General features: G+C 42.2%; 1 protein-coding gene across 1 annotated transcript in view; it reads left to right on the top strand.

The window, feature by feature from the left end:
• The first annotated feature begins 1552 nt into the window (after window positions 1-1552).
• LOC133225470 (sodium/hydrogen exchanger 2-like) overlaps window positions 1553-13355 on the top strand; it is a 33088-nt gene continuing 21285 nt past the window's right edge. The window contains exons 1-2 of the mRNA XM_061377875.1: window positions 1553-1952; window positions 7512-7975. Of these exons, the coding sequence (XP_061233859.1) occupies window positions 1670-1952; window positions 7512-7975 (747 nt within the window). The 5' untranslated portion in view covers window positions 1553-1669. The remainder of the gene's footprint in view (window positions 1953-7511; window positions 7976-13355) is intronic.

Here is a 13355-nt window from a genome sequence, read left to right on the forward strand (position 1 = left end):
GTCAAGAAAGACATGCTTTGCTATAGAGGCATGCAGAATGATGTGCTATAAAGGTTTTATGAGTTTGAGCTTTGGAATACTGTCTTACTCATGAGTAGCGAGGTCATGAGTAAATTGTGGGTGATATTCCATTCTTTCAGGAAATACACAAAGCTGGTGCTCAGCAGTATCTGATGGAAACAGAACCCAGAGCCTTCAGGAACAGGATTCTGCCAATCATATGTTCAATATTGGCAACACACACCCACCCACACATGTAAATACAATATTAGTAATATATTTATATATGCACACAGGAGAATATATGTGTGAACACACATACGTTTATGCAGTGTGCTATTTTAACTCTGAATTAACAGAATGTAAATCTTGTAATTAACACAAACAGGATTGTGCCTATCACGTGTTTGATAGGGGCAATATATGGGTAACATATATGCATATACTATATATTATGTAATACTATATTACATAATATAGGATGTATTATGTATCATCTATTATACAGTACATAAGATACTAAGTGTGGGTAAAGCCCTTCCCAAATCTTCATTTGCAAAGTCAAGCCATCATCATATAAGATACTCTATAGCATGTATATACATATATATAAACCTATGTACATGTATGTATACAGTTAGTTCTTTTCACTCTCAAAATTAACAGAATTTAACTTGTTTAGCTGCAAACATTAACTCTGTATATTTATACATTAAATATCTATACTTAACATTAACTAATTAGTGGAAACAAAGTATTGTCTTTCATATATTTGGTAGCAGCACTTTTCCTGTATTTGGTAATGCAACATCTACATCTATATCTGCATCTACATACATATGTCTATACATGTGTAAAAGTATGTAAAACTTCTTTATTAAAATCTTTATTAAAATACATCTACAGATCTATATGTATAATATACACACATTCAGACAGAGGTGTATATATATATATACATGCCTATATAGTCTATGTCGACATACATATAAAGGGACTGTATATCTGTTACCTAATATACAGATCTCTGTATATGGAGACTATATCTAAGCTACTTTTAGATAAATATATATAGAGACTATATAAGCACGTATGTATATGCATATACAAGCGTGTGCCTATCACGCAGAATGTGTTAACTCACACCATTGGTTTTTATGAATACATATCTATATATAAGTATGTGCGTCTATATGACCGCACACTAACCTCTTTTAAGGCACTTTGTAGAGGCAGGAGTACGCTCGGGCAGTGCCTGCAATTCGCAGGCCCATTCCCCTCCGTATGTACTGGGGGTAGGAGCCGGTGCCTGGGTGCCAGTGCACCCCTCGGCGCCGGCCCTCTCCCGGCCCGAGCACCTGCCTGCGGCTGAGACCCGGCCCGCGCCCTGCTCCCCGGCAGCCTCCGCCAGCGGCCGTTGACTGGCGGGGGGAGGCGGCGGGGCCGGTCCGCGGCTTTGCCCCGCGGGGGCGGCCCCGGGGGCGGCCCAGGGGGGAGCGGGACGCCGCGGGCGGCTGGCGGCGCCGGGCCCGGCCTCGCCCAGTCACCGGGGAGGAGGCGGAGCCGGCGGGGCCGCGGCGGCGACAGGTGCCCGCGGCGGCGGGATGGTGGCGGCGGCCGGCGCGGGGCCGTAGGGCAGCGGCGCGCCGGTCCCGGTAGCGGGGAGGCCATGGGCAGCCGCGGAGGCCCCCCGTGCCCTGCCGCGCCTCGGCCGCCGGCGCTGGCTCTGGTGCCGGTGCTAGCGGTGCTGGCGGCCGGGGCGGCAGAGGCGCGGGCCACCTCGGAGAGCCATCTGCCCGGCGCGTCGGCAGTGGGCACCGGCACCCCGCCGAGCCCCAGCGGCACCACTTTCGAGGAGACGCGGCTCCACGTCTTCACCCTGGACTACCCCCACGTGCAAATCCCCTTCGAAATCACGCTCTGGATCCTGCTGGCCTCCCTCGCCAAGATCGGTGAGCGGGACCGTCGGGCGACTCTCCTTCTTTTCCTCCCTCCCTGCTTCCCTCTACCCCCCGGCCGGCAGCCGCAGCCGGTCCGGTCCGGTCCGTGTCCGTGTGCGGGGCCTGAGTGTGATGCTCTGCGCGGGGCGGGATGCACGGGCGTGATTTGACTGGTAGGAAACCGGGTTTTCTCGGTTAGGGAACGCGCGGGGGAGAAAAGAAATTCCCTCCAGCCCTCTGCGGCAAGGCGTAAACCCCGGGCTATAAAAGACTGTACACCCCAGCGCTCACCCCGTGCGCCTCTGCCTTTTCCTTGTGCTGTCATTTGAGCACTGTCTTCTTTTTCTTAAAATAACGCCGGATATAATAATACTTTAAGAACAGAGGAAGCAGATCGATGCAAAGCAAATTATTTATGGGGATAGAGTAAGTCTCCCTGTCCTACTTTCCCACCATTCACTTATGTCCCGAAAAAGACAAAAAAGCACTGCATGAGTAAGGAAGGCCACCTCTTCCCTCATGTGGAAAATATTTGTATTGCATAGTTTCACTGTGTTTTGTGGAGCTTATATATAATGTTTTTAATTAGCTTTTTATGTTCCAAGCAGAAACGTGAGTACAATGTAATCATCTAAAGAATGGCAGGTAATGGCGTACTAGAGAGCTATTTAAAAATTGGCACATCTCTGTAAGTGATGTACTTTGTATCTTACCTAGAAGGTAATCTTAAGGTAAGAAATAAAGGCATGGGAGCCACAACAACAAAAAAGGTTTACTCATACTACAGTTGTTTGATTCGGGACTCTGATTTTGCAGTGAAGAGTAGAGTTCCATAAAAAGTTATGATCATGCTCATTCTGATAAAACAATTTCATAAAACATGCAACCTTGACTTCTGATGATAGTGATATTTAAATAGACTATGTCACGTTCTGGTTAGTGATCAGGTAATTAGGATTCTGCGAGAAGAAAGATTTGTACTAACCTCCCATCAAGGCTGGTGCTGTATTTGGGGGCCTGATGCTCTATCCAAACAGCACGCTATGGCTTTACTACTTTCTGCAGAAATGTTGCATGTTGCTCCCATTAAGGATACATGTATCTTGATACATGTATTATAACACATTGAAGATGCATGCTTAGTCCTGAGTATGTATTTAGGTGTTTGCAAATCAGAACATTATATACTCAAGTATACCATGGACTCCAGTAGCCAGAAAATACAGTTTGCTAAAGAACTTAACCAGCTGAGGATTGTAACATTGCTCTGGCTTCTGAGTATGGATCCAGCAAGAACATTTGAATAAGCTAAGACTAGTGAGAAAAATTTGTTTTATTAAAGATTACAGGGAAGCCATTTGAAACATGTAGACACACAGACATACACAGTAGTATATAATTTTCTGTAGGACTGTATTTTCTAACTATTATGATATTTCATAAGTGCATAGGCATCTAAGAAGTAAAAAAAAAAATAAGTTACTTTACAGCTTTAATTTTCTGATGGCTGCAATGCAGTAAACAAACAAACAGCACAGATGAGGGAAAAGTGCATGTAATGTTTAAATCCCTTCAGTTTCAAACTAAAGCTAATGTGGCTAATCTAGGGCATGGTGCTAGAAGTGTGCATGCGCTAACCAATGAGGGCTGGATCCAGGAGAGGCCCTAGGTGTGGCAGTGTTCGGCTTTGCCACACCTATCTGCAGGCACCCTAACTCCGGGACTGGAATTAGGAACATCCAGTTCTTTCTCCTGGAGCTGTGTCTGTGATTCCTTATCCAGTGAGTGCATCAGGTAAACCTTCCCAGGACAGACTTGTCGCTCCTAAGCCACATTCCTACAGCATCAATTTTTCACTCGCTTGTGCTTTCTTTTGTACTGCAGGTAGCCCGGATGGGCAGCTCTCTAACCACCAAGATGCAGAAATGTAAGCTCTGCCACCTCCTACTGTGTTACAAGGAGTGTGCCGTGTGTCTCAGTTCAGAGGGATGGAGGGGGGTTTTCCAGCCCATCTCACTGCCTATAGCCCCAAGAGAGAGGCCCTCTGAGAGAGGAAGCTCTCCAGTGCATTCCTTTCCCCAGCTTTTCCTGCTGGGCAGCACTGGCATCTCGCCCCTCATGCCAAGCAGCATGAAATCTACCTCGAGACTCATGCACTGCCCAGGAAACTTTGGTGCTTAATCTGGCATCGCAAATTCCTTTCTGGGGCTAGGCACTGAACGCTTACGCTTGGCACTGCCAAGTAGCAAACCTTTATGAGTGGAGCCCTAAGGTCTTTTCAGCTGCAAGAGCCCAGAAGATAGGGTCACATTTAGTAACAGCCCTCACAGTGCATGAAGGATCCCCAAAAAAACCTTTATCGTAGAACCCGCTTATTGCCTGAAGAGTCTTTTTGAACAAATGTGTTTTTGCAGAAGGGCAGTTTTACTTTAGCTGAAATGTTCCAGCATTTCCTAATTTTTATAGTGGGTTTATCTAAGAGGTTTCTCAGACTCTGGCTGTGATTGTGTCATTATAGGCTAGGTTTAGAGGGAGCAAGAAAGACAGCATGAGAAAGGAAAACCTGAAGCTGGCAAGCAGAACTTGAACATTTTGACAAGGTACATTTTCGTGAAGACATTAGAAACATGGTGCTTTTTATTCCAGCATAGAACAAGGGCATGTTTTGAAATCAATTTTCAAGAATTTGCCTTGAACAAAATTGTTATTTCCTGGCTACGTCTACTTATTATGTGTTGATACAGTATAGATGGTATGTTACTCCATGAGTATGTTAAGTGGGACCCAGTGCACCCAAAGTATGCTGCAGTGTCTAGGCAGTGAGACTAGTCTATTTACCTCCCAGTTTTGCTTAATTCTTGTGCTAACTGATCTAGCAGATCCAGATTCCCATCATTTCTACATTTAATCACAAATGCACAATTAGAAGTGTTTCTTCTGGGAACTGAGCTGATATCCTTCCAACACTTCTCTCCTTAAAAATGGCTTAAGCTGTTCAGAGGGCCCTTAGAAAACTCCCTTGTAATGAGAAGTACAGATCTGAGTGGCATTTCCAGCATCAGAGAGCACTGGATTTCACCCAAGAAGTAGGATACCAGGACTCTGCAGACTATTATCTTGAAGAATATTGAACTTGCATTTTAGGCAGATTGCCTTCTGCCCAAAGGCCTCAGGGTAAACATCTTCCATGCTGTTGAAGCTGGGCCACTGCATGGTCAGGAGCCCCAGAAAAGGGTCAGAAGAGGGGAAAGTAGTTGTAGTCCTGGGTTCAGCATAAAAGTCTAGTTTTCATGTACTGCAGGTGCTTGTGACCTAGGTGCTTGTGACCATGTGGCTGCTCCTAGGGCGCTTGTGAACGTGTGGCTATTGATCATTCAGAGCAGGGAAGATGTCCCTCATCTTGCAGGGCACCTGAGTCTGATGGATGTGCGCTGGATTCTAAATCCAGCTCTCTGCCCTTAAATAGGAAACCACAGCCTCTCCCTGATCACCTCTGAATGCTTTGTGTGTAGGCAGGCAGTCTTTCAGGAGTTTTAATGCTGCTTACATGGATAAAAAGCAGGTTTAAGTTAGTGGGAGCCTTTCCATTACCTTTAAAGATGAGGTGAAGTCACAAAAGTTCTGAGAGGGTATGAACGTTTCAAAGGGTGACTTGTAAAGAAGAAAAGAAAAATATTTTTATTTTTATATTCTCAATAGACATTTCATTGCCATTATGTTCCAACTGGATGGGACAGTGTTTGCTTACATTAAAAGCTGCTTTTACAAAAATCTCCTCCTTTTCAGTTTTTATGGCGAAAATGATTTAAGGTATTTTGAAAGGCTTAAAAACACTTTTGTCAAAATCTGTTTACTCAGGGGAAACATCAGTCACTGTATTGGAAATTTTGGCATCCTGCCACTGCAGAAACTAAGACAAACTATAAAATTTTTATGTGGAAGTGGTTGAAAGGTGAAGAGTCAAGTCTTCAACTCAAATTATTGTATTTCCAGGGTCATTGCCTGTTCTGCCAATATGCAATATTGGTGATTCTGGTTTCGAAGAATGACAGAGAATTTGGCAAAACTTCTGATGAGTCACATAGGCCATGTTTCAAGATACTGAAAAGCAGTCTGTGTTCATCCAGAAAGGAAAGAAATGCAGCTTGAACTGCTTACTTTTAAAAATAGCTTTAATAGTTACAGAATACACAAGTTAAAAACCTGTAGATTAAAACAGCTTTCCCCTTGGTCCTTCCTAACCATTTGTTTTGGCTCGTAGTAAGTTCAGACTTTCTTTTACTTGGAAAAAATCTGTGATGAAAGGAAAATTAACAAAATAGGTGTTACAAGATACAGAAGCCTGCAGTTGGGAAACTAGATGTCAACTATAGCAAACTTACACTGGTTTAACTGTTTCCACGACAGGTGTGATTTTTACTGAAATAGTTTTACTGAAATAGATGCCCGTTATTACCACACCCAGTGTTTCCATGCAGCTCTCATTTAAAATGATTTAAATGCTTTTTAGTTAGGCAGGAATTGTGGGATCTTGTGGGTGTGTATAGTTTTCTATATAATTATGTGGGCCAAATATAGATAAGGAGGAGCCTGGAAAAGATTGGCATCGCCAAGACCTGGAATGTGACCTTGGTGCATAAGGTTCATCATTCCATTAGATTGTCCAGAGTAAGTTCCTTCAAAACTTACCCCATTCGTTACCAAAATTATCCTTACAACAGCCAACTTTTACAAGTAACAAGAGTCTTTAAATCAAAACTGCATAGCTTTGAGAGTTTTAATAGGCTAAGGAACATTCAACCATTAAGTCCTCATTCAGAACCTTTTTTTCAATTCATTTTTTTCAGTACTTTGCACAGATTTTTATGAGAGCCTCCTGACACTTCTAGAATGAATATAATCCAGAAGAATGAGCATAATAACAAAGGCTACAGCTTATTGTCACTTTATGGAAAACATGCTGCTGCTTCTTGTGAAATTAATTTGGAGACGCCTCTAAAATTAAAATAATTGTGTCTGTAAATGCTTCCTCATGGTGGCTGGGGAAGTGACCATGGGTGACTGGGTGCAGGTCACATGTACTAGTTCCCCTCCCTAGCTTTGAGACTCTAAAAGACTTCTAAAAATGAAATGAATGTACTTTTTAAACTCCTTTGTGAAGCTGTGCAATGAGGAAGGGGTGGTTAGCATGAGTATTTTTTTCCTCTATCTAGATGTTGTCTGCCCTAGAAAAGTATTTGGATTGTGTTTCTGGAGGATGCCACATTACAAAATACCTACACTTACAGAAACAGAACACTTGCGCAGAGTTGCTGCAGCCAGCTTAGCTAATAACTGGAACGTTTATCTACTAAATTGTCTGTCCATCAAATTAACTGAATTAACTACCCTAGCCAACAGATTTGCCTTGACCTGTTGTGGCTGTCCAGTTCAGTCTTTGCAATTAAAATGAAATTGCTCTGTGATTGGTGCTTGCTTGCGATAGAAGCTAAGGTAGCAGAATCCAGAATAATCTTTTGGATTCTGTATAAATAACCATTCCACTTTCTTGTGTTTGAATTGTCTTTGAAGGCTTTCATCTTTATCACAAGTTGCCCTCAATTGTACCTGAAAGCTGTCTCCTAATTCTGGTTGGATTGCTTCTCGGTGGGATTATTTTTGGAGCAGAGGAGAAGTCCCCACCTGTAATGAACAGTGATGTTTTTTTCTTGTATCTTTTACCACCCATTGTACTTGATGCTGGATATTTTATGCCAACTCGTCTTTTCTTTGAGAACTTTGGTACCATATTCTGGTATGCTGTGGTGGGCACGCTCTGGAATGCCATCGGCATTGGGATGTCACTTTATGGAATTTGCCAGATCAGTGCATTTGGTTTGACTGATATTACACTGCTGCAGAATTTGCTCTTTGGCAGCCTCATTTCAGCTGTGGATCCCGTGGCGGTGTTAGCTGTTTTTGAAAATATTCATGTCAATGAGCAGCTTTACATCCTGGTGTTTGGAGAGTCTTTGCTGAACGATGCTATCACTGTGGTAAGTTACTTGATAAATGATTAGTTGATAAAAATGATAAATGATTGTTTGCATGCCACTCTATCTCTTTGAATCTGGTTATTACAGTTTGCTAATAGACAGAAGTCAAGGAGTGCTAATGTATTTATGTAATTCTCTAAACTTCAGATTTAGAAAGTATGGTAGTCTTACTACACCAGAGTAATGTGTAACAGTAACATTTACAGATTTTACTACCTGATCTCTTTAGTTTCTGTATCTTTGAATTCTCTCATTTGTGTAAAATGAAACTGGAGGTTTTCCTCACCTGCAGAAATGTCTTTGGACAATAGAGGGAAAAGGCACAATGTGGGGTGTCCCAGCATGTTCACAGGAGTGGGCAAATCATTGAGATGGCACAGAACAGTTTTGCATCTGCCCATCCAGTTGGAAGTACCCTGCACTTCTCACAGGCTATCGATGAGATAGGGCAGCCATCTGGAAGCAGTAATTTCTAATCATTAACTAGATGAACTTGGTTTTTGGTTCTGACCTAAGGGCATCAATCTTCACATTACATTAACACCCCAGTGCCCCTTACTTGTACCTGATGACAACATGTCTCGGACATTACTCCCATTTATCCATGCCTTACTTGAAAACCTGCCCATGACAGCTATGTCTTGGCATGCTTTCTGTTTTGTGGGACATGGAGATTCAGTTTTTCATATGCTAGAAGGATCAGAAAGATTATTAATTGGGCCTGCACCTTCTCTGTCTCTGGCGCTCACTTCTTAACCCTGTTCCGTTCTATGCACTGTTGTCCTTCAGTTTTCCCTCTTTCTAGGACTTTGCCTCATGTGCTTGACACGTGTATCTCATCCTTTAATTTGAGCCTTTGTACGGACCATTTCTTGTTTGCTCATGGGAGTCCTATTTGTTGGGAGTACTGTTTTTTTTCACTTAGGCTTCATGTTGTACCTGATTCTCTTGCTATCCAGTCATCTGAATCACCTTCTCTCTTATGGGCTTGCCTTAAAGCCTAGCTTTTCTCCCTAGCTTACAGCTGAAACTACCTGGTACTTAAGCCAGTCCTGAAAATTAGTGAATGTAAATACCAGGTTTCAAAACACTTACCAGTTCAGCCATGGCTGTGTCTTCTCACTCCTAATGGCCACTTCTGTGGTGGAACTCTACATGCATGTTTTTCTGGGGGAAGAAGGTCTGTTTTTATGTGAATGTAAAACTTTTTTTTTTTTTTTTTTTGTGCATGTGTGTATTTTTCCAACCAAAATAACCTTTTTCCAATCGCAAAAATCAGTCACATTTCCACTGGAGCAGTAGTTAATCCAGCAGGATTTGCTAGGAAAACACTTCATCTTGATGGTGGAATTATTTATGCATGCCATAATTCAATGGCAAATTACTCCAAAACACCATTTTTATAGGTGCTAGCATAGCAATTTAATAATCATGATTCATGGCTTTCCTGTAGGTGTTATTACTGCCTTCTTTGGAGGTAGTCCTTTCTGATGGCACGCTTGCCCAGATGCTCTAGCACAGGGGTGGTACTCTGAGGAGTCTGTAGAGCCAGCCCAGTAATGCACTGGCCATACATATATTCATGAGGGAGTGAAAGGAATTTAGAGTACCTTTGGTCTTACTTCCTAGCTATCGCTTAAAGGTAGCACTTGGCAGAAGATCAAGTGATGTCTACCTGCTAAGCAGTGGTCTGCTAATGGTTCCTTGTTATGATTTTGCACACCTGCAATCATGTGATTATACTTAGGACATGATCCAGGCTGTCACACAGATTGCCCATGGGGTGTCCTTAAAAGACCTGGAACCCCATGCCCATAGCAGTGTTGCCAGACCAGTCCTTGCTGACAGAGTTACTCAGTTACCTGCTCAAAGGAGATGCTGTTTTGTAAATACTGTCTCTTTATTTGCCCTTGTTGTGTTACTGGGACAGCTGATAAAACCAGCTAGAAGAAAGCGCAGAACCTTCCAGCTTTCATCTGCTGGAGCCCTTGAATTTCACCTGCCCTGCCAGGTGGCTCCAGTGGGGTGCAGAGGAAAAGCAGGAGCAGGGATGAATGCTGACCGGCCATCCACAGAAGCTGCATAATGCCTACAGCCACTGCAGTATCAAAAAACCCAGGGGCTGCACAGATGGGCAGTGCAGAACAGTGTGGCTTTAGTAAACATGCTTTCAAAATACTTTAAGCCCTTCTTCCTCCTATCCGCTTGCACTGTCTGGCTGCGCCTAGTAAAAGTGTTTATTAGGATAGCAGTGTCATCTATGCTTTCTCTTTTCAGAAAACATACTACCACATCTGCATTTTAGGTACAAAGTGAGATGTGTTTTCTTAGGAATCTCAGCTCTTCTGTGTTTCTCATGTGGTCTTTCATGCCTGGTAGTTTTTGTGATATGCCTGTGTGTTTGAATGATCCTTATTCCCCACTGATGGAATTTTGGAGCTTGAATTCAGATGAGGACAATGCTTGCTAGTTGGCTTCATGTTCAGAGTCGGTGTGTTAGCGAAAGACTGGATCAGTAATAACTAGCACAGTGATATTAAATGGCAAGATCATATTTGAAGTGGAGCGTTAGCAGTTCAAATTCCAGTCCTAGGTTTAAAATCACAAAGAAGGAGCCAGTGTAATTACAATAATATTATTCCCATGTTAGAAAACATTACAGCAGTGTGCTGTGTTCTGCCTTTGCTGAAAACATTACTTTAGAGTGCTTTAAAGTAATTTCAAAATGAAAAACTAATATCCAAGAGCTGATGAAAATAAGCAATTAGTCTCTAGGTAGAGCATAGCTAGTGTGAGACAAGATTAAAAAGTGCTTGTTGACTAATACTTCTTGGTGTAACCTTCAGTGAGTTCAGCTGAAGGATGATGAGTAAGTGCAAATCTTGAGCCTGGAAAAAAAACAATGTTCTCAGAACAAATGCACTTCAAATTGTGACCAGAGTTGATGTTAACTCACCTGAAAGTTTAGAGAGGGCTGTAAAACTGAACTTCCATAGAGTAAAAGGGAAGTGAACCTGATTTTTATCTCATTTACAGCAGTGTAAATAAAGAACAATAGGAGCGTGATTAAAATCATGTTCGTGACGTTCCATAGCCCTAGCTGCTGCTTCTATCATGGCGGCCTGGTTTTGATCCGAGGTACAAAAGAGAACATTGCTTTTCTTCTTTCAAATAATTTACAACAGCAGGTTTGAGATTTATGGAGATGTCTGGATTTGGACACAGTAGGCTCCATTCTGTTTGCAGGGTGAATACTATGCTGTGAGGTTGAAGTGATGTTATAGAAAGGCTATTGCTTGAGTAGATCAAAATTATGTGCTTCTTTACAAGCAGCTCTTAGTGTCCTTATTTTGAAGACTTGCCTTTATATATACTTAAATAGTTACTTTTTAAAATGTAAAAAAGGCTGTTTAAAACTCCACTTAAAGAAAATAATAATCTTCCATGATGCATACCAAGGAAGTATTCTGCCAGGTCAAATTCTGTAGATGTGTTGAAGAACAGCATAACTCTGGGGTGGTCCCAAGTTTCAGCGAGTAACTCAGGGGAACTCCTCTCATTCCAAACAATGCAACTCAGCAGCATTTTTTCTTTAGTCTATGATTCAAGGCATCCTGGGAGTCTGTGGACTGAGAGGTCCTTGTAGAGTGACCAACAAAGGCACACCTGTTGCCAGTAGGTTTAATTCTGGGATGATTAATGCAAATCCGTAAGGCCCACAAATCAAAACAAGGTGGAAAAAGGGCATAGCCTATGACATTACTTTCCTGTCCTGCATAGCATGTAGTAAGAAGGAACAGGGCAAAAAGACTGTGAGTCTGCCTCAGAACAGCAAGGTGAAGGGGTTTGTGCAGGTGAAAAAGGATACTACCTGCGCCTAGCTGCACTTGTCCTGAGGGCATCATTGTTATCAATTAAATAGTTCATGCTCCTGCTCTTGTCCTGTTTGTTGCTTTATAATGAAAATGACTGGTGGCCATGCTGCCTTTGATTTAACCTTTTTTCATGCTTGCTCTGGAGTATATTTTTTTCTTTTCTCTTTCAGTTCCTTCCTTTCACTTAGCCCAAAGGACCCATAATAGGCCATGCCTTTGCAGTAATCTATAGTGAGATCTTTTACCTCTATAAGACCAATTTTGGCCAAGAAGAGCCGCACAACTTACTTTCTGTCACGTGAGAGAGAACAAGACTGAAAACATAACAAATCCTTCCCAGTGACTGTTCAAACACCTACATTGTTGCCACAATGCAAGTACTGATAAAATATTGTTCTCTCAAATGCCATGTCTGATAAAGTAACTGATTAGGTTTACTAAGAAGTCCAGAAAGAAAGTGGAGGTTTAGCTCCTGCAAGCTGTCCAAGATGTTTAAAGTGTTTATTGTGACCACAGTGGCTTAGCCTGTGAGCCCACTGTAACATAAACTAGTGCCTACGACCAAGCTTAACTCTGTACAAGTGACCTGTGTGGCCCTCATAGTATCTCATGGCTAGGAGCATACATGCAGCACCAGGTGATGCTTAAATCTCCCAAATAAGTCTGCAGATGGGGAGACCCTTTAAGGTTTCTTTACGAATAACTGGTTCCATTGTTGTCTGTTTTGTAGTAACTGAAATACTTGATATTAGAGAAATGCGGACTTTGCACTGTTCTGTTTCCTGTGTAAACCATAAAGGCTGTCTGGCTAAGAAACTATGGTAATCCTATGGACTCTGTTTTGGAGGATGTTTGCAAACACTTTGAAAATTAAACTGGGGAAACATGCAGTAACAGGTCTTCTAATGGGAACTAAATCCCAATCTCTAGAAGTAATCTGAAGTTCGAAAAGTCTGAACTATTGGATTCCTAGTGGTTAATTAGGAATTAGTTAATTAATAAGAAATTAATTAGAGAAAGAGTACTTCATGGATGCCATGTTTCTTGTTTCATGTTTCTTGTACTCCTTGGGGTGATCACTGTCCATCATCTGTCTACCTCACCCCATGCCAGATGAATCTGTATGGTTCAGTGAAGTTCTGCAGCTCTCAATGTCTCATGTGGATCAGAATAATTTGGAAAGAACTTGATTTCTTGATTTTTCACTGATTATGGAACTGTATTTATTTTCTTTTTATTTTATTTTATTTTATTTTAATCTGGAGAAAATCTGAAATGGCCATTTGTGGAGAACTTAGAGGCTCTGCAAGTAAATGGATTTAAAGAAAGATTAGATAGATCTATGCTCCTGGCCGGCAGAATGGCACGGGTTAAGAAACCTGTGCCATTTGCAAAAACTGGGAATAATTATATTTACCCTTCTTTGTGGACAGAGCCTTGGGTGACATGGTTTAATGGGAGGTGTCACTGCCCATGGCAGGGGGGTTGGAACTAGATGCTATTGA

This window comes from Neopsephotus bourkii, unplaced genomic scaffold (genome assembly GCF_033783945.1).
Source record: "Neopsephotus bourkii isolate Nb327-2 ecotype Australia unplaced genomic scaffold, CSIRO-AGI_Nbou_v1 NB_1760, whole genome shotgun sequence".
Taxonomy (NCBI): Eukaryota; Metazoa; Chordata; class Aves; order Psittaciformes; family Psittacidae; genus Neopsephotus; species Neopsephotus bourkii.